This window comes from Lagopus muta, chromosome 1 (assembly GCF_023343835.1).
Source record: "Lagopus muta isolate bLagMut1 chromosome 1, bLagMut1 primary, whole genome shotgun sequence".
NCBI classification, from domain to species: Eukaryota; Metazoa; Chordata; class Aves; order Galliformes; family Phasianidae; genus Lagopus; species Lagopus muta.
The window spans coordinates 48,157,344-48,181,095 of record NC_064433.1 but is presented as its reverse complement, the minus strand read 5'-3'; the positions used below and the strand labels follow the sequence as shown (position 1 = coordinate 48,181,095).

The following is a 23,752-nucleotide window of genomic DNA, read 5'->3' as shown; positions in this document are numbered from 1 at the left end:
TTTCCACTTACTGTCAACCATTAGCCCACCTGGGGTTCCTTTATGTTTCTTTGACCTCTTAGTGATAGAGAAGTTCAATTCAGAAGGAGTTTTCTGTCTTGTGGGAATCAAAACTCCGTAAGGTGCAAATGTTTTCATTTCATGCATCTGTTCTCTCTCTCAGTTCCTCTGGCTCAGTCCAACTCTTCACATACAGACTTTTCTAACAGATGTAATTTCTCAAATATAGCATAGTTCATCTTAATTGTGATGGAAAATGCAGAAATAGAAACCAGTGGAATCTCCTTTTGCTGGAAGAAATTTCAGTACATTTCCAAATTATATAGTCTTCTTTCCTATTCAAAGAAATTGTCTTAACTTTGCATCCGCTCAGGACCCCTCTTATTTACACAGTAGAGAACTTCAGACAAAGTGAGAAAATCAGGTCTAACAAAACCTGCTCAGGTTCACTTATTTGAAGTGGACTTCACTGCCTTGTGGACTAAAGCTTTTCATGATGAAAACTCAAAGATGAAGGTATACAACTCTTACACAGGCAGGTGAGCTCGAGAAATGCAAGAGCTGACTATTCCCACATAACAACTGACATATAAACACAAAAGTAAAGTTGTTATTATATGGTCATGAAAACTGACAAAATTTTGCCTGGAGACAGTTTGAGCATGTTGGAAAGGTTCTGTACTCTTCCATATTTGCAGATGTATAAAAACTAAACATTCTGTTCATATTTTTAGATTCTTACTGTATACATATCATTGTAATATCCTCAACCAACAAATATAGAAGTTTCTGAGGATATTTTAAAATAATTTCTATATGTTTTCTTCTAGAGAACTTACCTTTTTAGTATAGAAATAATAGCAACCGTCTCCACTAGAAGTGCTGCAGCAGATTGTCCCCTAACAGGGTAGTAAGAGAGACTCAATTATGAAAATGAAGAAAATGCCTCATTAGTCTCCATTTATCTCCCAGATTTCTAGGATGCTTCATAGTCAGAACTACACACTTCCCTTTATAGTTCTGAGTGCTGAGGGAAATAGCAAAAAAACACATAACTAATTATTAGTCTCAGTAGATTTTAGTTCAATTTGATGCATCCTTAATCACTAGCTGGTAACAGTTGGAATTGCAGTGCATTCTGATGAGTAATGACAACAGTTTAGAGATTGAACTGAGAAATATTGTTCTTACAGCAATTATCAGTACTCCCTTTCTTATACACATATAAGTAAAAATGAGTCAGAAAAGGGAATATTTTGTTATTAGTTGATACAATCATTTCTCCCATTTGGAGCACTTGCCAGCAGTCATCATGCGTTGGGATCCAGACATTCTTAAATCATGTGTTTTCTTTTTTCTTCTTCTTTTTCTTCTTCTTCTTCTTCTTTTTTTTTTTTTTTTTTTAATAGAGGAAGTACTTGTATGGGTAAACTGATAATTTGATAAGTACAAGTCTAATTGCAGCTTTTCTATAAGGGAAATAATGTTTGCTCTGAAATTCTGCAAGAGAGACAGCAGTTTCCTTTTTTCCAGTTCCAAGGACTCTTTAAAAATATGCAGAATATAAGAGATGTCCACAAATAGGGGTCTCATCCCAACACTGTTGTTTTCTCCTCTCCTGGCACTGTACTCACATCTGTTATTAACACCCAGTGTTGATGCCAGGACTTCATTTGGCTGGTAGTTGTTTGAGGCACCTCCCTTTAGAGTACATTCAATATCATGCAGGAGAAAACCATATAAAATGAAGAAAGCCCTTTGCACCTTAAACTGTTCTGACCTCTCTTGAGTCTCTGGTAATGGCCCAGCAGCTGTTCTGCTAAATCTTTTCTATTCTTCTACTGTGTCTGTGGAACGGAGACAGCATTTGTTCTTTCCCAAAGATATGGGAATAAGAGCAGCCTCAAAATGGAAGACTATGAGAGACATCGGGCATATGCTAAAGCCTTGTCAACCTGGCACTCCACCCTTACATCATCCCAAAGCTTCCCTGTCCTAATCTTCTGTCATGAGTTTCAGTTCTCTGGGAGGATATCCTGAAGTTTGCTTGTTTTGCAGGAAGTACAGGAGAGATAATGAGCGTCGGCGGAAGAAATGGTCCCATATATCACCTGAGAAAATCTTGCCTCTGGAGACCAGCGAGACAAACCATGTCAGTCTGAAGGTAAGAGAAGCATGATAACCAATGATGGATCTTGGATTTTGTCTCCTGAGGACCATCAGCGCTGGGACACTGGCTTTCTCTGATTAAAACACAGGCTATGGCTGTGATAGGAATGGGATCTGTTAACATTATTGTGGTTTATTTTTTTAACTCTCACTTGCTATATTGATTATTCCCCTTTTACCACTCCCTAATAGAATAGATTTCCCAACAGTTATGCTTGTGAAGGGGAAAGAGGCTGAGGTCTGATTGCCAGTCCCCTTCCACACCACGGATGATTTCTCTGTGCTTTGTCCCACTCCTCTAACTCCCAGGAGCACAGGAGCAACAAGTGGAGGCCATGGCAGCTGTGGGAGTGGACTGGCTGCCCCACACCTCCTATGGCATGTGATGGCACTCCCTGCAGAGAGGCTTGTGCTTCTCTGTGTGGCACACACTGGCAACACTTCCCTCTCTGAGCCTGAGTGGGGAGTAGGTGATAATTGCAAGTTAATGATCCTTCTTTGTTCTCAGATTGATGAAGATAAGAGACGTGACACCTCCCAGAGACTGCGCCAGGGCAAATATGACAAGAAGGTAAACTGAGAGTTCCTGCTCCTTCCTCTGCTCAGGAGAGCTCCGTGGGAGACATCCTCTCTGGAGTTCAAGAAGCAACTCTGCCTCCCTCTGACCTTGCAGAATGGCTTGGGTTCATGCAAGGAATGTGCCATATCAGCTGCTTTGTACTTTGCTTACTGCCAGGAGGCAAAACATTAGACACCATGAACCCTGGCCTAGTCCAAAAGCACAGAAGTGGAAACAGAAAGCACAGAAGTTTTACATGCAGTTTGATACCATGGAGATTAAGTTATTAGTGGAGAACAGGCCATTCCCGTGCGTTTCTTGTAAACTCGGTTGAGCTTGCTCTCTGCCTGACTGAGATATGTTCATGTTGAGGTACAATCTGCATCACAGAATCATAGAATCATAAAATGGCCTGGGTTGAAAAAGACCACAACAATCATCTAGTTTCAATCCCCCTGCTGTGGGGAGGGTTGGCAACCAGCAACCTTGGTTGGCAAACTAGACCAGGCTGCCCAGAGCCACATCCAGCATGGCCTTGAATGCCATTCCTGTCTATGTGGTAAATCCTTTGAGGGAAATGTAACTCCAGTGCTTACTTAGTTGACTAACTGAGACAGCAAAGCAATAGGCAGGTGTTTTTTGAGATATTTATCTAGCATTTCTTGGAAGAGAAGAATTAATCACTTCAATTTCTTTCCACTGGTATTTTTTCTTCAGGTGGTGATCCTGAAGGATCTCAAAAACAATGATGGTAATTTCACAGAGAAGCAAAAAATAGAACTGAACAAGGTAATTACTGTAGGTAGCAACTGGACTCAGCAGGGTGGGATGAAGCCAATGAGTGAAGTCATTGCCCTCCATTGCCAGCTCCATCAGCCATATATATACTTATGAATGTTTGTGAGGTGGACAGGTGATGTGTTCATCAAAGCATATTGCTTGATGACCTCTGTCTTTGCTTGTGTAATCACATCATCAGTTGAAGTCAGTGAAACTGAGGTGAACGAAGCAATTCATGCACTGTCATAAGGCCCTGCTAAACACATTTTTATAGCCAGTGCTAATACACTATGCACTCTGCTCATGTGCTAATTCATTTGTAGTGGAATATTGTAGTTAAATCTCATTACTGAATGCCAAATGCAGATCTTTCAGTATAAGTAGCTCTGTGCTGACTTGTGCATACTGATAATTCTAACATTAGGGATGAACTTGGCTACAGTACTGCATTATTTTGAATGACAAGTTTTCCTTTTTACACAACAGGGCTATACTGTGAATTCACTAATCTCTAAAAATATTCTGAACTAAACTACAGTTGTCTGTATATATATATGGACAAAGTCCATAATATCATGCAGCAGCATTACAATTTTATTACCTGCTCATTTGCTGATTGATTAACAACATTCTCTCTCTCATAATGGCTATTTTTATTAGCTGTGTGATTTGACTAGAGAAGCAATAATAGAGATTGTAGTTGTCTCTAGTATGATCTTGCAGTTTCCAGCAACATCCAGTTTTAACTCCCTAATCTGGAAGGCTCTGAAATGACAAATGCCTTCAAGTACTTCACTCTGTGCCTTAATACACACTGGTTCAAAGGGAACTCCTACATCTTATCAGAGCCTGAGATAAAAAGTCACACAAGCATCATTGACCTGTGTTTCTATACTAACAACAACTGCTTTTAAAAATAGATGTAATATTGCTGTTCTAGCTCCTGCAGATTGATTATTACAACCTGACCAAGTTCTATGGCACAGTGAAGATGGACACCATGATCTTTGCAGTGATTGAGTACTGCGAAAGAGGTTCCCTGCGGGTAAAGAATTTTGCAGTTTCCCTTCCCCAGATTATTGTAGTAAGAAAACAGATCTGCTCTGTGTGGCCCTCATGCTGCAGCACCGCACCAAGCAAGTGGTGGCAAGTTTCTCATGTTGAATTCCTTCCCTCTTGCTCACCTCTCCCAAATTTCCAGCCTGTGGCTGCCATCAGACTGGTGGTTCTCAGTAGGCAGAGGATGCAGGGAGGTGTGAGCAAGGGTATATAGGCAAGAGCTCTACCCAGAGAACAGCAACAGCCGGTATCTATTATTTTCCCCACTGGGAGCATATAGTATATAATATTTTATTTATTTTCCAAGACATAGCTGTTGTCTCTTCTGATGCTCTTGCAGCTCCTGCAGTGGCCCCAGAGTTTGAAAACACAGAGAAAATAATATAATGTTAATAAGGGGCAAACAGTTTAAGACTGGAACATGGTAAATCCTGTGTTGTAAGCCCTTCGTTCTTGTTTATAAAAGGAAACAGTAAATTGTTACCTGGCAAGAGGAAGGAAAGATTTAGACTTTATTACTACAAATATTATTTCAGAGCTAGTCATGGTGGTGTCAGATTTTCTGCAAGCTTCTTAGACTGTACAAAGACTCTCATCAGTAGCAGTGGGCTCTGGAACTCACATGAAACTTACAACAAGGCAGCAAAATAGCAGGTCTATCTCCAGTTATTTTCTTGTAAACTTGTGGAGACTGACTTTTAGCAATAGAAATCATTGTGGTTGGAACTGTAAATCACTGTCCCTTTATGTTAAAAGATCACTCTACTTTGAAATTATAAGCCATGAGTTAGTTAGAAGTAACTGGATTGAGCACAAAGCACATACAGTCCTTTCCACTTATACACCTTACTCATTTCTGTCACAGCTTGATTAGATTTACCTTGGCTTTAAGAGCAAATTCAGTTTACTTTAATTACACAAAACCCTTGTTTTCTGGAGTCTTCACTTTTCTAGTTCTGTGTAAACCTAAAATATATATAGTTTTCTCTGTCTTTTGAATCAACTCGTGCTCTAGTGCATGTACTCCTAATATGCAAGTCTGCCTTACTCAGTCCCTGGTTGAAAGGCTATGTAATACTCAGATCTCAGCTTCTGCTTTTTCACTCATGCAGATTAGAATTTTTTTTTGTTTTTTTTTTCTCTTACAGGATGTTTTAAATGATAAGATCTCCTACCCTGATGGCACATTCATGGACTGGGAATTTAAAATCTCTGTCATGTACGATATTGCTAAGGTAAGTGGACTGTTGACCATGCAATATTAATCAGCCTGTCCTTTCTTGCAATATGGATCCTCTGGAGAAAAGCAGCTACTACAGTTTTTTCCTTTCCTTGATAGAGCTTGATGCCCTTCCACTCTCCCGCCTGACCTCCACGAGGCCAGGAAAGCCTGTGGCTCTCAAACTGAAGGAGTAAATGGGGACCAGATTTGGCTTTGGGGTATCTATGAATAATAAAATATTCCCCCAAAAGACATGGGACCCAAAGGTCAGAGGGTTACGATTTGATGATTGCAGCTCTGACTAGCAGGGCTTGGGCAGTCACAAGCCCTGTAAATCAGACTGTGCTGTTTGGCCTCGGGCAAGACATGTGAAGGAAAACTGTGTTCTTTCAAAATGATGGAATTATTTCAATTTGTACCCAAACCAAGATCAAGTTCTTTTTCAACACAAGCTCTGTTTATTCTGCATTTTATTTTGATTTTCCCACTCTCTATAGACTTTCATTTCTCACTAGGATTAGCCATTTCATTCAGCTAGAGAGGGAAAAACAAATTCATAATAAAGCAAATTCTATTTTCTATTTTTAATTCACTACAGACTTGCATCTGATTAGCTGGTTATTAAGAAAACTTTGCAGTTCACATACATTATATCTCTGCAGGTAATCCACAACACTTTTGGCTAAATTTTTGCTAGTGTGCAACTGTTTTTGGCAGTTTTTCCATTTCCCTACACACTTCAGTTCTGCCTTGGTCTCCATGTTGTATGACTCCACTGTTCTAGAGAGATACTGAAAATCTTGCTCTTTATTAGAACCTCCTTAATCCAAATTGTCACAGCTTGTTGGCCTTGTTAATGACTTTCAGGTTCAGTTAGTGTTCAGAATTAAGCTTCATTTTAAATAGCAGCAGTGCAATTTCCCTTCTTCCTTTTAGCATATTAAAAGAGCAGAGAATTTTTAAACCCTTTGCAGTTCACCTTCAGATATTACCTAAGAAAATGGTGATAGGTAGTGGCTCTGTTTATGAGACATATGGAAAACTGCAGTCCCTCTGAAGGGAGTGACCAAATGCCCAATGACTACACAAGGTGTGACCAGGACTTCAGAACCATTTGTTCACTACACCATTGGTAAGGAGGACGTGGAGTCTGGGGCTGGGTGAAACACTGCATCCATACTAGAAAGGCTCCAGATCATTATTGTATTAACAGTGTTAGAGCTGGTTCAAAAAAACCTTCCTGAAAATTCAAATTTAGGAATATGTGGTGATTTATGATAATTTGGATGATCTGCCAACTTCTCCTTTTCCTATTCCTGCCTCCTCTCCACCTTATGCTGTGGTGGAATCTCTGGGACCTAGACATTATCACACACTTCTTTTACTGCTTTTCACTAATGTAACTTCCCACTTGAATGTCTTCTTGCTTAATTTAAATTTTATCATGACCCTTCAGCTCCTGTTCCCCTCATCCCAATGTATGCTCTTCTCAAACCCTCAAACAGCTCTGCAGGCTGTTGTTTTTTTTGTTGTTGTTGTTTTCAGATAGGTATAGAAGATGATTAGAAGGAAAGAGGAAAATATTATCAGGCACATCTGTGAGACTTCTTTCTTCAGAAATCGTTAACAAGGAAGCTCTGGTATAAGGAAATCAAAATTACCTCTGCCTCTGATTTGTTGCTGAAACTGATTAGGAATTCTAATAGAGAATGGGATGATATAAGAAGGGGAAGGAAGATGGCATAGCTGGAGGAAATAGGCTCTGAAGCAGGCAAAACATCCTGGATAATGTCAGCAGGGTTGCATGATAAAAACTGCTTAATCAAGAAGCATGTTCCTTGGATATAGCCTGCACACAGTCTCTGTAAATTTTGACAGGATCTAGACAGGCCAAGGATAACCAGTCCAACCACATTCTCAAAGGATTGCATATCTTGCATACTGCCTGTGCCTCAGACATACATGTGCTGTGCCCCAAACTCAACTTGTGTCTCAGTGTACCCTTGTAGCACTTGCTGGTTGATTCTCAAGGAAAGATGGGTGCGTAAGGAGAGAACACCCAGCATGTCATATAGTGTATGCCTGCCCCCATCAGCTCTGTAATCTTGTTTAAATTCAATCAGTTACCATCCAGTAGGATGAGTTGCTCTTGTGGGAATTTCAGTGGAAGACCATTCACAGAAGAAACTAAACAGATAAAACATATCTGTTCTGACCTCCACAGATTATCAAGAGCTGCTTTGAAAGTAATGCCTCTTATTTTATTATGTTGGCCCACAGTGTCAGGGGCGGATGTTGGTGGTTGAACCTTTCCATCAACACACTGTTACATTTTGTTGCTATGTGGCAGCAGAGGGGCTGGATGACAAAATGGCGTCTGACATGGAAGCACATATGAAGCAAAGGTGTGTCGCTGACTTCATCCATGGGGAAAAGCAGCACCCACTGACATTTGGTGATGGTTGCTGAATGTTGATGGAGATGAAACAGTGGATGTGAGCACAGTGAGGTGCTGGGTGGTGTGTTTCAGTGGTGGTAGCAGTGACAGTGTGTCACCTCTGCTGGTGTAGATTTTTACAGGTGTGACATGCAGGCTCATATTCATTGTAGGTGAAAATGCATTGGTAGTGGTGATGACTGTGTTGAAAAGTAGATGATAATTTGCTTTATCAAATAGGGTTATTCTGATCTTTTTATTTGTCGTAGTTTCCATGCAAATAAATAGGAGGCATTACTTTTGGAGCAACCTATGTAGATTATGCCTTATCTACTGAACTACAGAAAGGAGAATTATAAGAAAAAACGCCAGCAATAGGCTAAAAGAGGTGAGCTAAAGTATAGTATAAGAGAGAGATCTATCAGAGTAAATATTAGCAGGAAAGTGTAAATTAGCATACCTGTACTCTCCCTCAGTTTACACCCACTTATTAATGTCTTTTTCCTGCTATGCCTCAGTGCTGGCCACTTGCCATGTATTATACCACATTTGACTCTAGTACTAAATGAACAAAATTCAGAGGTGGTAAGTAAAAAATAGCAAACTACACACCTTTGTATGCATGTGTGTGTGTTGTAGTCAGGAGTCTGAATATCAGGAAATACAGCTGAAACTATACTGGCCAATCCTCATTGTGCTCACTTCCTAGTTTAACTCATGGATAATTGATACATATTCACTAGTGCAGAGAAAGCCATTAACAGTCAGGTCAGAAGTGACATTTAGGACTCTATTCTGACCGCTTGCCTCATGCAAGTGATAGTATATCACCTAATCTGCATTGACCCTGTGCTGCCTGCTGCTTTGCTGAGAAGGATCTACTGAAATGCTTCTGAATGGAGTTTCTGGTGAATGGTAATCTTCAAAGATGATACAGACATAAAGAGCAATTATTCTCGTCTTCGGTAACCATTGGTTAGATATGCAGTTGGAGACATTTTTTTTGTTTGACGTTCCAACAAATCTGTATTAGATTTAACAGAAAAGTATTTACTGCAAATGAAATCAACACTTCTGTAGGAGGAAACAAACTCCTCTAATGCCCTAGTGGCAAAATGATCTCATCAAAACTCAGGATGCTCTATCAGGCTTTTGTTAATCAACAGGAAAGATGATCATTAGTTAAGACATGATCCTTCTAATAATCCATCCTCAATTCCTAACATTGACTGCTTTTATGGTCTTGGAAATTCTTCTCTGTAAATACTTCTCTTCTTCCATGACGGAGGATTGTTGGTAAAGGCAATTTTATTGCTTAGACACATATTATGCTAATACTTCATATTCTTTGACTCTAGTAACAGCTGAGAGTCTCATATATAGCCTTGTCTTCTCCCTATTATCAACCACAGGGAATGTCTTACCTGCACTCAAGCAAAACAGAAGTCCATGGTCGGCTCAAATCCACGAACTGTGTGGTGGACAATCGCATGGTTGTGAAGATCACTGATTTTGGATGTAATTCAATTCTGCCTCAAAGGAAAGGTAAAAACAATATACAGTTAGACTGTCCTTCATGCTTTCCAGCCCAGTGGAATTTTTTTATATTCATAGTACAGTATGGCCTCATTACATCTTGTACATGGTACAAAACATACAGTACAACTTTGTTTCATGTAGCAGCCATCATACAAATTATATATTAAAACTCCTTCATCAATAACACCATAAAAATTTTTAGCAAATAGAGAAAGAAATTAGGCAGTGTTGGTGAGCAAGAAATGGAAGATACATTTTTAAATTATATTTGGAAAAACAAGGAGACTTCCCTTGTGACTGAGATGCAACAAATATTTTCAAGATCCAAAGGCTTCATGCAAAAATTTCCCATAGGACTTCATGCAAAAAGCTCCTGTAAGCAGTAACAGTGGACTTGTGTGAAGAAAGAAAAAGGAACCACTGGGTTCTTGTCTTGCCATTGATCACTTATACGTGTTATCACAGTGCTGTGTAATTTGATTTAAATATTAACACTTGTGACTTTGATCATCCTTAAAAATTAGTAATGATATGTTTTTCATTCAGAATATAACAATATCTGTTCAATGAGCTCAGGTTAGTTTTCACAGCTTTTGTTTACATTTTTTATTTCATCTAATAATCATAGGACAATTCTGTCCTATTCTGTAGAACAGAGCATTCCTTTCTACACATCTCCTTTTTTCTTGATCTTGAGTGCAAAGATGAGCCCTTCTGAAATTATGTCATCTGAATCTGTTTAGCAGAGTTTGGAGTTTAATAAGCACAATACTGCACTGTAACTGTTGTATATTATCTGAGAAGAACCTGTGATTGCAAATGGATTGAGAGAAAGAATTGACATTGAGACACAAAGAAAGTCAAGAGTAGCAATGAGAACATAAGAAGAGTAAGAAATGTGCACTGAATGAAAATGTTCTGTTAATTCATTATTTTGCATGTTACACTTAAATTTATATTATGATTGAATGTTAATGAATTTATCTTCTCATGCTGCTCTTGAATACTTTGGCAATCATCCTCAAAATTTCTGGCCCCTAGGCTTCTTTCCTTGAAGAAAACTTATTGCTTCACAAGACATCTACAGATTCATTGTGGCTGGATGTAGCAGCCTGATATCGTAACACTGTTTTCAGGGTCACTATCAGTCCGTTATGATACATCATCAGTATGTCATATAGAATAGTCATACCATGGCAGTATTCTAGTTTTGAGGTACAGCGGGACTTGGTGACCTAGAAGTACAGAATAATAATTTCTGTAGAAAGAAAGTGGTTACACACAGGTAGTATTTATGTCAAGCTCAAAAGCACTTGGGGATTATTTCTATAGAGTCATGATACCAAGGCTACCAGGAAATATTACAGCCTTCTCATATGACATCTTGAATAACACACTTCATGCATCTAGGTCAAGAATTTATGCCTCTGCATTTTTATTTATTTATATTTTTTTTCATAGCACAGGCATTCCTTGGTCTTATACAGATGCATGGGCTATTTCTAAGAAGTCCATGTGAGGTAACTTAAGAGAAGCAAGTTCACTGCCAGCAAACACAACTTTTCTGGAGGTCTGCAGGTCTGCACCAACAGTGAAAAATAGTACTGTTATCAAATCCCAGACAATTGCAGACTACAACATCATAGTTTTATCTAACTCCATTGATGTCAGCTTATCCAAATAACTACTGAATGAAGAAATAAACAGTACCAGTGAGCTCCATGTTTGGTATGAAAAGAGTAAATTGAAAATGGCCAATGGACGCTTTTGAGAAGGATCACCCTTTTCAATTACTTTTCTCTTGTACCCATTTACCTTTTTTCCTACTGTGATCTGGATTTTCAGACCTGTGGACGGCTCCTGAGCATCTCCGTCATGCTGATGTATCTCAGAAGGGTGATGTGTACAGCTATGGGATCATTGCCCAGGAGATCATCCTACGCAAAGAGACCTTCTACACCAGACACTGCCAAGACACCAAAGGTAAATCCACAGTTTTCTCCCCCACTGCAGCCTTCTAGAATACTGTAGCAGTAAGTAGCACATCCACAGGTTTTCGTGTAAAGTGCTGGTAGGTGCTTGAACCGGTGCTTCTTTCACTGTGTGGTGCACAAAGAGGATGTTTGAAGGATATCAATGTGGAGGCAATCTTCTTGTGAATCAGGTTTTTATTGAGTTTTCTTGCCCTTTTTCCTCTCCTTCCCACCTCTTCCACAGTGTTACAGAAGTTAACCTTGTACAAAAACTGCCTAGACTTACTGTGACATTTAAGGCTACAAAATGTTGTGCACAACATATAGTAGTTCACTTGTACTAGGCATCACAAATCAGCAGTGTCAAAAGAGAACAAAAACTCAGCAGCATGACATGAGAACAACTGATATTTAAAAGTTGGCAATTCAGGCTTTGTTCCAGTCTGTCAAATTAACGTTAGTAGCTTATTTTCTTATCTTCTGTCAGAAAAAGAATCTCCTCACGCGATGCATCCATTAAACCCAATTCCGTGCATATTGTGACATTGTTTTTGGATGGCTAACAGCACAGACAATAGCAGTGCCCTGAATCCCATGAATTATTTTATATTGCAATGTTATAGCCACTATAAAGGCATTCAGGTTTGAGATTTTCTTACTGACAGTTACCAACAAGTTTAAACATTGCCTTTGTTTCTGAGTCATTCTGAAAGATCTGCCTCACATTTGCTAAAACATCTAAAGCAGCAGCTGGCCAGCCTAACAGCTGCTTTCCTGAGTAATATTTGAGAATAACATCTAGGCCAGGCTCATCATCTTACATTATTGCAAATTTGTGCTCTTAACCAAAGAAATACAGTATTTCACATAATCAACTCCTTAATGTGTAATTGGATGTAGGAGAGATTAGAAATACCTGTTTCCCTTTCACAAAACTATTCAGGTCGTTGTGCTGTGTGACAGACGGTCCCCTGAACTGCATCAAATAAGACAGGGCAGAGAAAGTAAAAGTCCATCTACTACTTATCTTTGGGAAGAGGGAGCCAAGTCCTCATAAATACAATAATTTTATAAACATCCACCATACAAATGGAAAAAGGAAAGACTACTACTCTTCCCTCCTGATTTTAACTTGCGAAACAAATCCATAGCAAACTGCATTCTTATAATTGTCTACATCAGTTACAGCCTGCCTGTGTGTTAGCATTACCCTGTGTTTTCTGGCTGTTCTGAGATGTGGTGGCGACCTCACTGCTCTGTTTGTGTTCATAGTCACAGTCTGGTTCCTTGTTTTAACTTTGACCTATGTCCTAACACTGCACCTTATCATCTTAGAAAAACTGTTCAATTAAACTAGCATTAAGATAAACTAGATGAAAGTACTTTTTGCACTTCTAGGTTTAGGCTTCCTAATGCTGGGCATGGTGACACACAGCAGCGAGCTTAGTAAGAGAGCAATAAAGCTACTGGGCCTGAAACCCAGTAAGTCCTGTGTAAGTCTGGATTCACTGTAACTTGAAAGGAAAAAAACCATCCTATTTTCCAAACTAAGAATTTTCCATTAACTAAGGAGATTGTATTCTCCCAGAAGCTTTTTCTTCTAAATCATTATTGGGTGTGTGGGCTATATATCGCTGATCTAATAGCTGCTCTTATTATTTGTGTTTTGATTCTGGAGCTTCAGTAAATACGTTCAGTCTGGTTTCAGCAGTTCATCAGATTTAATGTAATGGAAAGGAATGAGTTATTATATTTTGTTGAAGTGGCTCATCACTAGAACATCAGGACTCATTCATTAGATGAGACAAGAAAGTACACTGTACTTTGAATTTTTTTTGTGTCATCATCTAGTTTTGGGAAGGAGTAGTTCAGACGTGGCAATATCATTACTTTACAAATATCTAAGTTAAAAAGAGGGAAAAGAATGCAAAATTAGAGTCAATGGTAATGGGTAAGGAAATGCCCCTGATGCATGTTACATTCATTTTAGTGTCCTGTAAAAGTCTTTCAGTAGCTAGGTTATCAGAAATCAAGTTCTGCAAGTTCAAATATATGGATATTTCAGGATGACTGATACAATCACTTCTTCAGGGCTTCATTGGCAGCAGCAAGGACTGTGTTCAGATTTAAGGATTGTTTGATAAAGCCTGCACCTAGCTTCCAACCACAGCTGGCAAAATTAAGCTAAATTTTCAAATACTCAGTGAACTAATTCTTTCAAAATGCAAGCAAATATTGATCAACTTAGTGTACAATAATATCGTTATTACTGAGTGAAATGAAATCCCACAAAGAGGATGGGCATACAGAACTGTATTCTAATGTATGATGTATCTAGTCATAGTTCTTTACTTACTTCTTTGTGAGACAGCTGTTAGACCAGCTGCTGCTCCACTCTTCTGCAGAAACACCTCCTTCACTCTCAAGACTGAAATTTTGTCATGAGTGAACATAACCCATGCTCCTTACTCCACTATTTCTTGCCACTGGCTAATTGCAGTGCTGCTTATAGTTGGTTTTATTTCCTCTTTCAGGTGCATATGCAGCTTGGAAATCTATCTCATTTCTCTTGTGTTCATGAGATTAACACAGGTTCTACTGTCTCTTCACTCACAGGATTTGGGCTTTCTGATCTGCATGACCCTTAAACAAAACCTCCTATTCCTTCTCTAGTCTGTAACATCTGCACCATATGCTGCTTCATTTTTTCAGAGTGATCGTGCAACTGGGCATGCTTAGACATTCCTTGCTACTCTGGACATGCACATACCAGCCTGATGACAAATCTTCCTTGTCTCATTACATGCTTCCTTTGGCAAAATTGTCTTCCAAATATAATCAAACATCATTAATAAATATATTTCACACTTGCAATTTCTCTCTCTTCATTAGAGATCAAAAAGTTCTTCTTTTTTGGTACTCTTTCCCTCTGAAGCTCTTGAGAGAGCAACTTTTTTTTGTTTGTTTGTTTTAGCTCTTTAGATTGTTCTGCAAATGCAGTCTGCTTTCTGATGTGTTCTGAATCCAGATAGCTTTCATAGAATGGATTTCATGAATATAAGTACAAATAAGCTAACAAATCCAATGTTTTTAAACCATACATGTTAATAGCTTAGTTTTAAGGAAGTTGAACATCTGGATGATGATTTGAACTTCTCTGGTGAGAATTGTAGGTCTCCATGCTTTTTATCAAGTTGTAATATTCTAGTGGGCTTCTCGTGTAGTTTTTTATATGGCTATAGCTCATGCTGAGAGGCATGCTAATTATACCTAATGTTCATTTGGAAGGATGCCACAACCATGTCTGCCATGACCAATAAATACCCGAGTACATTCCTATTCGTTTTGCTTTCAGGGGCATTCAAACCAGCCTTATGAACTTAAGCCATATTTTTAGAAAAGCTCCAGAGTTGAAATTCACATCAAAAAGAAGGGAACCACCTTCAATATTTTGTTTGAATAGTAACTTGTAACACATCATAGTATGCTATACAAAAGGAATGTTCTTCCTGTGTTTTTTTTTTTCCCCCCTTTAATTAAAACTTTACATCTTTTTTTCTTTCTTCAGAGAAACTTTACAGAGTGGAGAATGACAAAGGTGTGAAGCCTTTCCGACCAGACCTATCCTTAGAAACAGTGGGAGAAAGAGAGATGGAAGTAAGCTAATCATTAACACAGCCATTTTCTATGTGTAAGGTAGAAGTGTCGGCAAAACTAGCGCTCAGGATGACGAGAGGATGAAAGCTATGCACATTTTCTGCCAAACGCTTTAACCTCATGGGAAGAAACAGTATTCTATAGTTGTTACCAGTGAAATGAAACAAAACTGATGAAATTTTTTCCTCCTTCTGAAGTGTATTCTGTGCATCAGCTCTTTAGTTTTTTTCTAGTGATGTTTTAAAAACTAAAACATGTTAAAAGTACATCCCTTGTGAATTTGAACTTTTTGTTAAGTTGGTTAGCTCGAAAAAAGGCAAATGTATCAAACAATGCTCCCCTGCCTCTCTAGAATTCACGAAGAACTGTATTCAATTTGTCTGAGTCAAAGTCTTAAAATAAAAAGGGAACATGTGCTTACTTAGTTTAGTACAGTCCTAGGGCTGAGAACTGCTAGCTATACCATACGGAGAGTGTTATACTGATATATGAAAAAATATGTATCATCATATAGTGAGGGTTGTATATCTGTGTGTGGGAAAGCAGCAGTCTGACCTGCATAGGAAAGGATCTGGGATGGCTCAGTTTTCTGATCCAGTATATGAGAGTCTCCACAAAGAGACTGTGTTGCAATAATTCAGGGAAGGACTATCATTATCTTTTGAAAGTACTCTCAAGTAGTAGTATTGCTTACTTATCTTTGTATTACAGTAGTGTGTCTTTTGAAATTTGGTATTATTCCAGGGTGCTGAACTGATATATGAACATTAAATAATGCATGAGAATCACAAGGAATAATATCTTAGGGGAACTGGTGGCAGTACAACATTTCACAGATGATTCATCTCACCTATCTTCAGATATCTACAAGCTGTATATCTCATTCTGACCTAGCCCCCATAGGTCCCTTTTACATCTGATAAGAGAATACTCATCCATATCACTTTTTGGACATATTTTATATTTTTAGATCAAGATTCCTTTCTCCCTACTGATTACAGATGTTACCCAGGGTGGCTATGCCAGCTTTTAAACTAAACTACAAGTTGGATTTGCCTCAGGTAGCTTTACACATCTGCAATGCACATATCTGTATTTGAACTACTTACTCTGTAGTCACTGGAAAAAAAAAAAATCAACACTTACATGCTGCTACTCTTTTGATCTCTTCTGGATAGCTCTAAGATGGGATGAATGGCACTTCAACATGTATTTTACAGCCCCTAAGACTTCTTGCTTAGGTGCAGAGGTCTGTATTGTGGACATCAGCATATTCAGTTGATGAGCCCCATTATTTCTGGCTGAGTCACCAGTTTCAAAAAATTCCCAAACTCAGAGTACTGGAAATAAATTATCACAGCACTTACTTCCATGTCAGTAACCATATCTGGTACCAGTTGCAAGAGGAGATCCATTTGCATGCCTTTCATTTATGTATTGCAAATTCAACTGCAGATGATGTCACTAGCCACCACAGAGTTAAGTTTCAGATGCCTGCAATGAATGTCCCAACCATAGATTCATAACAGTTAGTCACACATTTCAATATGTTGCTTATCAAGAGTAACTGGAAATACCCTGATGAACTAGTGCTATTTATCTCCATTATCTTTCTATATCCAGTACTCAGTTCAACTTTCCTTAAATTTTCATTTGAAGGTATACACACTAGTGAAGAACTGCTGGGAGGAAGACCCAGAGAAAAGACCTGACTTTAAGAAAATTGAGAATATTCTGGCTAAAATATTCAGGTGAGCATCTGAAGCTGAGTTTTTGAAGTTGCTCCAAACTCCTTCTGGGTGCTAGAAAGCTTGTATTTTTAAGCATGTAAGCTGATGTTAATATAGTCCAATTAGTGCCTTCACTTTGATTTATTCTTTGCCGTGGAAGTAGGTGAGCACATGCATTTTTGTATGTACTCATGTGAATGTGTGCAGCTATGCATGTATTAGCTGAGTGAGGGTGAGATGATCACCATACCTTAAATTGGTACATTGTGAAAGTAGCAAGCTGGATAATTAGAGATTGAAACCATTAAAATAATTTACCTCCTGTCTCTAGTCAGGAGTTGGATAATGAGTCATGTTGTCTAAGTTTCGGGAAATAAAGGCACATAAACGTTTGGAGGATGATGGGAAAGTTGGGATGAGCTGAGTTGTGCCATAAATGGCCATTCAGATGGTCTCAGAGCTGACTAAATGTGTTGGGTTGTACCTCATCAGAGGAATTAATTATGGGGTTTTGTAGGTATAAAATTGTGGGATAAGCCTCCATCCTACAAGAGGATGGAGACTGCTTCCTGCCACATGCAACAAGGTGTTCTTCTCATGAGCATCTCAGACAGTGCACCCTGGACAAGAACACTTGTCTAAAGTAAGAGTGGCTTTAAAGTCTGGTTAGAAGGAACTGACATTTCTTGTCAGTCGGGCCCCATCTACTTTCAGACTACGGAGACAAATGCGTTATGAGTAGCCCATGCTATTGTGCTTCTGCTTCCAGCAATTATGCTTCTGACTGGAATCTGCTTAATCTTGTGACCAAAACTAACTCCTGAACTGCTAATTGTTGCATTGAATTGTTCTGACTTCCACAGAGGTAGCCCCAAAATGGTCTTAGTCTTTCTGTCTAAAATCCCCATTTAAATGTTACGTGGAGTTCTCTATCTGTCTTCTTTAGCTTCCTCTTGGGATTTGAGCTTGCACAAATGAATGTTTAGGGATTACTCAAGGTAACCTGGATTGGAAGTACTATCACGGCTATGATTTGGAAGTGGTTTAAGAATTAGCAGCTCTGAGTGACAAGTGTGGGCACAGACTTTTAATTTGTAAACATAAGTCCTCCAAGCAACAAAAACCCGTGCATTTTAAGCACTTTCATTCTATCCGTACAGAAGTTAAACACTGGAGAAGTTTTGTTGCCTCTCTCAACAATATGCTTCCATCACCCTTTCTTTTTGGCTCCTGTGCATTGTTGTTATTCCCAGTAATTACCATGGCCAGACCAATGAAAGCTACATGGATACCCTGATTCGACGTCTGCAGCTGTATTCCCGGAATCTGGAGCACCTGGTGGAGGAGAGGACAGAGCTCTATAAAGCAGAGCGAGACAGAGCAGACAGGCTTAATTTCATGTTACTTCCAAGGTTAGTATTGAGCAGAACGATTTTTACTGACATTTTATTTATATGTATCACCTGATTCTTGGAGAGCAGGATTAATATCAGTCTTATATTTCTTCAATTCACAGAGTGAAATGCTACTTATTCTGTTCTAATTCTCCCCACCTTACAGACAAAATGTCAAATTTAAGAGGTGCCATCAATCCCCTCTTCTGTACAGCTCAATTGAGCACAGGGGGTAGCAGGCAGGGAAAATGTGGCTTTCTTTGCACAGACAAAATCATAGATTTTCTATAGACTTTTCATCCTGGTCTGATCTCCCATAAAGATAATTTCCATACCTATGTTAATCCCCTGCCTAAGGCTCTGATTAAGTTCAGGATTTAAATGAGGTGTTAGAGTTAAAAAAATTTACTGAACGAATGCCTTACATAAGAAATAATAGTGGGAGCTCAGATAAACTATATCTCATATACTGTCACAGCATGATGATTTAAGCCTAGGAAGAAAAAAGTTTCAGTTGGGAAGCCAATGTAAAGTCTCTTTATTTATTCATAAAATGTATTTGGCTGGAAAAGGGTGGAATTGCATTGAGGTCATCCCTACTCATTTCTTGTTAAGGCTGATAGTGTCAGATATACAATATTTGTATCACAACTGACAAACACCTTCAAGCTTGTGTGTACCACCCTAGCCCAGAAAAGTACATGCCCTACTTAAAAGTTACTGACACTGAAAAAGCATTTTTTTAATGAAAATTATCAGCCCATCTCATTTTATTGGTGTATTGATCTGTTTAACAACTTGGCATCATTTTGAAGTACTGAAAACTTTCAATTTTACATAATCATTGTAAATTCTACTTGACAGACAGGTAAGCCAGTCTGCCCAAGCAGCTGTATTCTCTTTAGAAGGAAGGTATTCAGAAAACATGCAAATGTGCAAAGTGGCATTGTGTTTTAATGCACAAGGCTGCCAAGTGCTCAACAAACAGCCCAGAAAGAAGGTGAGAAAACTGTGCCTTCCCACCATTAGAATGCAGTTTTGTTCAGTGCAAGTCTGTGATGGAGGCTGGTTACTCTCCCCATTTTCCTCAATCACATGTAGGATATAGCTGGAATCTTAATGCTTTATGAAGACTAAATTATTTCTCCTTGACAGTGTAGAGTCAACTATCCTGCAAATTCCAAAGCAGGTAGTCTGAAGAGCTGGTGTGACTGTCGAATGTGACAGCAACCTCACTTTAATCTTTTTTTCAATAGCAATACAAAAGTGAAGTATTATAATATTATCGCATTCCAAGATATTCTGAAGTCCTTAGGGCAAAAGGGCAGAGGTACTTACAAGGAGTAAGGGGAATGACTTATTTGTCACAAATTTCCTTCTCTCGAATCTGATCTTGATAGGCAGGAAAGAAGAGTGAATCACTGAGGTCTCCATTCTCAGATGGAGATTCACACCAAAGTGGTACTTGGACCCCTTATCTTCCTCAGCTTCTGTTTATGCAGAGGATTTTGCAAGACTTTAGTGCATTAATTGATTTTAGTACATGCTGAGATCCCTGGCTGAAAGGCATTATGGACATCTAAAATGCTATTACAATGGCAGTTTTCAGCAAATGATTTGATGTTTCCAACCCAGAAGGCAATGATGAGGTTGACTTGCGTGAGAAAATACCTTTAATGTTAAACACTGTCTTCTGTCTTCCTGCCTTCTCTATTTCCACAGGCCAGTAGTAAAATCTTTGAAGGAGACTGGCCTGGTAGAGCCAGAGTTATTTGAAGAAGTCACTATCTACTTCAGTGACATTGTTGGCTTCACCACACTCTGCAAATACAGCACCCCTATGGAGGTAGTAGACATGCTGAATGACATCTACAAGAACTTTGATCACATTCTTGACCATCATGATGTTTACAAGGTGATTAGCTCCTCACTTTTGCTCAGTTAAATACCAAGCAATGCAGAAATCTAACAGGCCAAGATTGTCTCATTTCAGTATGTTTGTGTGCCAGCTTAGAGCAAATTTTATATACCAGGTGGTCACAGATTCCTTAAGTGAAATGCTGTGTACTGTCATACTCATTTACAAAAAGGTGCTAGCTACCTTAAACTAAATAATCCTGCTGACTAGGGACCAGGTTTAATCATAAACAAGAGAATATGAATATAAAACCTTTCTGCTCTCAACTAAGTATGTTCTTTGCATGCTGAGATTAGTAATTGTGTTTCCACAGGTAGAGACCATTGGCGACGCTTACATGGTGGTGAGTGGTTTACCAAAGAGGAATGGCAACCGACATGCAGTAGACATCTCCATGATGGCTCTGGACATCCTTAGCTTCATAGGATCCTTTGAGCTCCGACACCTTCCTGGTCTGCCTGTTTGGATTCGCATTGGAATTCACTCTGGTACACAATGATGCTAGATCAGCAATGACACTATAGTTGCCTTGTTTTTGAACTTAACAGATCAGATATCCATGGAAGATGTGGGTGGACATCATACACAACTGCTTTCCTTGTGAAGAATCAGGTTGAAAATAATATTCCTGGGGGAAGGTTAACAGGAGTAAATAAACGACTACTTTGCTCCTGTCTAGAGAAATAGCCCTTATCTATTCATTCATGGTTTGCTCCTGGTATGGTCAATTGTAAGCTTTCACAGATAATTCCTCCCTGACCAAGATGGAGATCAGCCATGTCCAGACATGCTTGTCTCACTACAGAAAACAAGCTTTTCTCTTACGCTTTTGGAGACAAAAGTTCTGATTGCGCCCATGTGGGAATTCATGCTTCAATGAAACCAGAAAAATATTTCTTCTATAAGAGAAACTGCTCAACAGTCTCAAGGGCTTTGGGAAATCACCTTTCATTTTTGCTTGTTTCAACAATTATCTAAGCAATTGGCGAAGGAGGAACATAACAGTGAAAGCAGCTGGGCACTGGGATACCCCTTGAGGCAATAATATGGAACCCCTCTATAATTAAGCTTATTCTCTATTTCTTTTGCTTCCAAAACTGACTGTAACCATATTTTTTCATGCACAGAGATTATGTTTAAATGCAATTAATACTGTCCCGTTTTGTTCTAATTGAATTCTGTAAGATATGCAGTGTGAGGTGTGGTTTGGAGAGGAATGGGAGATGTCCAGATAGTTTAGTGGTAGAGAGCAGTATCATTGGTGAGGAACACATTGCTCCAGTAGGTACTGCAGTGTTTTCTGCAACAGGGAGAGGCACCTTTCAAGCTAGTAGTCTCTTGACCAACCTTTTTTTCATTCTCTGAATCCCATTTCTAGGTCCATGTGCGGCTGGTGTGGTAGGAATAAAAATGCCTCGTTACTGTTTGTTTGGAGATACGGTAAACACAGCTTCACGGATGGAATCCACTGGCTTGCGTAAGGGTTTAAGTTCATCTGTCCATATAACAGGGCCAAAGGCTATTGGTCAGTTTGTGACTGAAGTGTCTGTTTTCAGCTGAGAACAATTTGTAATCAGCTCGCAGATTAAAGATGAAGCCCTATTTGTTCTAATTACCAATTATTTCACTGTCCTGTTGGGCAGTGAAGAACTGTTCCTTGCTCCGTCTCCAGCGCTGGTAACAGGGAGTATGCAGGCTGGTTTTTGCTGGCTGAATTTCTTTGGAAGAAGTACTACTGATGCTGGGTTTCATTTTACTTTATGAATGTTTGATTTCAGCTCAACCTATAATTGTATTGCAGCTTTGTTGTGTAAATATGTTGACTGTATACTTTAAGTTGAAGCAATTACTTCTTCAACTACACCATTAGGGACCTTTGCCAAGAGCCGACTTATCTTCCTTCTGCCCAGTGTCTTCATATAGCTATTCTCTTTGTGCGATTCTTCCCAAATTTCTCTTCCCTTTTGACATATAAACGCTACAGATACATTTTCAAATTGAACTTTCATGGTCTATTTCTTAGCTTTAAGGATTCATGTAAGTGGTTCCACGGTTGCCATCCTGAAAAGAACAGACTGTCGATTCCAGTATGAAATGAGAGGAGAAACATACTTGAAGGTAACCTTTACCATGCACATGCATAGAGAAAAGGAATAGTATAAGGGCATTATGTAGCTTAGAGTACCCTGCAGTTTAATTCTCAGCAAGGGAACAAGGGTCACAGATCAATCAGTACCATAAGCTCTAGTTGTTGAAGACACTTCTATAATGTCAATAAAGGCAATGAAAAGCTGCCCAAGTGAAAAACTAAAATAACATTAAGATGAAGAGAATAAATGAAAGTTATAGAGTAATAGTGATGCTGAATTGGGCTGATAGAAGAGAAGCTGAATCTATTGTTAATTTGCTCTTGCTCTGATATCTGACTCTCTACCTACGTATCTATTTATTTCAGTCTATGTAACTTGGCACTGATGTCTGTATTTGGGTGCTGATAGCAGGCAGCACAGCTCACAGCTCTCATGGTTTCAGGTCATAGAACAAGAGAATGTTCACCTGTATCTGACCCATTATTTTTCTTTCCACATCTGATTTTTAATCCTTTGCTGTGAGCAAAGGCAAACACAGCAATGTGCAGTATAGAATTATTTAAGTAAATGAACGACAGGAAATTGCAGTCTAATCCCTAAATTGTGCTTTCTCTTCTTTGTGATGACTGTTTAGGGCAGAGGGACTGAGATTACATACTGGCTGACGGGTACTGAAGACAAGGAATATAATCTCCCAACACCTCCTTCAGTGTAAGCTGTTATTTGTACATGGAAAGGAAAGAGAAATTCAAAAGTCTTTGAACTTTAGATTTAACCATTCTTCTTTAGAGCTTGAGGATATAAGCATGTAAATATTCATGACAGTATTATGTTTGGGACTATGCATGTGCTGCAGGTTGTTTGTATGCTTAGCAGGTTCATTTCATTGGAAGGGTAATGACTTATAGAACAACTTGCTGCTGTGATAAATGCAGGAGATGGACATACAAATTAAAAATATTATTATTCCCTGCATTTGTTTTGTAAATATATGTATACAATGATGCACAGTGCAATTATGCAGCACTTGCTGACTGATACCCTGAGCAGTGACTGCCCTCATAGCTTACTTCCCACAGTTTTAGAGTTTTCACATGACACTATATAGTATGGGATATCCCTTTGGACAGTTTAGGGCAGCTGTCCTGGTTCTGTCCCCTCTCAGCTCCTTGTGCCTCCTCAGTCCCCTTGCTGACGTGGCAGTATGTGAAGCTGAAAAACTGGA

At 39.0% G+C, this 23,752-nt stretch overlaps 1 protein-coding gene across 4 annotated transcripts in view; it reads left to right on the top strand.

Moving 5' to 3' along the window:
• The window catches only part of GUCY2C (guanylate cyclase 2C), a 50,047-nt gene that overhangs the window by 24,141 nt on the left and 2,154 nt on the right, over nt 1–23,752 (top strand). For all 4 annotated transcript variants that reach the window (XM_048945024.1, XM_048945015.1, XM_048945007.1 and 1 more), the window contains 15 exons: nt 2,059–2,164; nt 2,678–2,740; nt 3,446–3,517; nt 4,449–4,553; nt 5,716–5,802; nt 9,639–9,771; nt 11,611–11,748; nt 15,307–15,395; nt 17,055–17,146; nt 18,379–18,537; nt 20,242–20,434; nt 20,751–20,925; nt 21,816–21,914; nt 22,461–22,555; nt 23,162–23,238. In XM_048945024.1, coding sequence (XP_048800981.1) covers nt 2,059–2,164; nt 2,678–2,740; nt 3,446–3,517; nt 4,449–4,553; nt 5,716–5,802; nt 9,639–9,771; nt 11,611–11,748; nt 15,307–15,395; nt 17,055–17,146; nt 18,379–18,537; nt 20,242–20,434; nt 20,751–20,925; nt 21,816–21,914; nt 22,461–22,555; nt 23,162–23,238 — 1,683 coding nt within the window. The remainder of the gene's footprint in view (nt 1–2,058; nt 2,165–2,677; nt 2,741–3,445; nt 3,518–4,448; nt 4,554–5,715; nt 5,803–9,638; nt 9,772–11,610; nt 11,749–15,306; nt 15,396–17,054; nt 17,147–18,378; nt 18,538–20,241; nt 20,435–20,750; nt 20,926–21,815; nt 21,915–22,460; nt 22,556–23,161; nt 23,239–23,752) is intronic.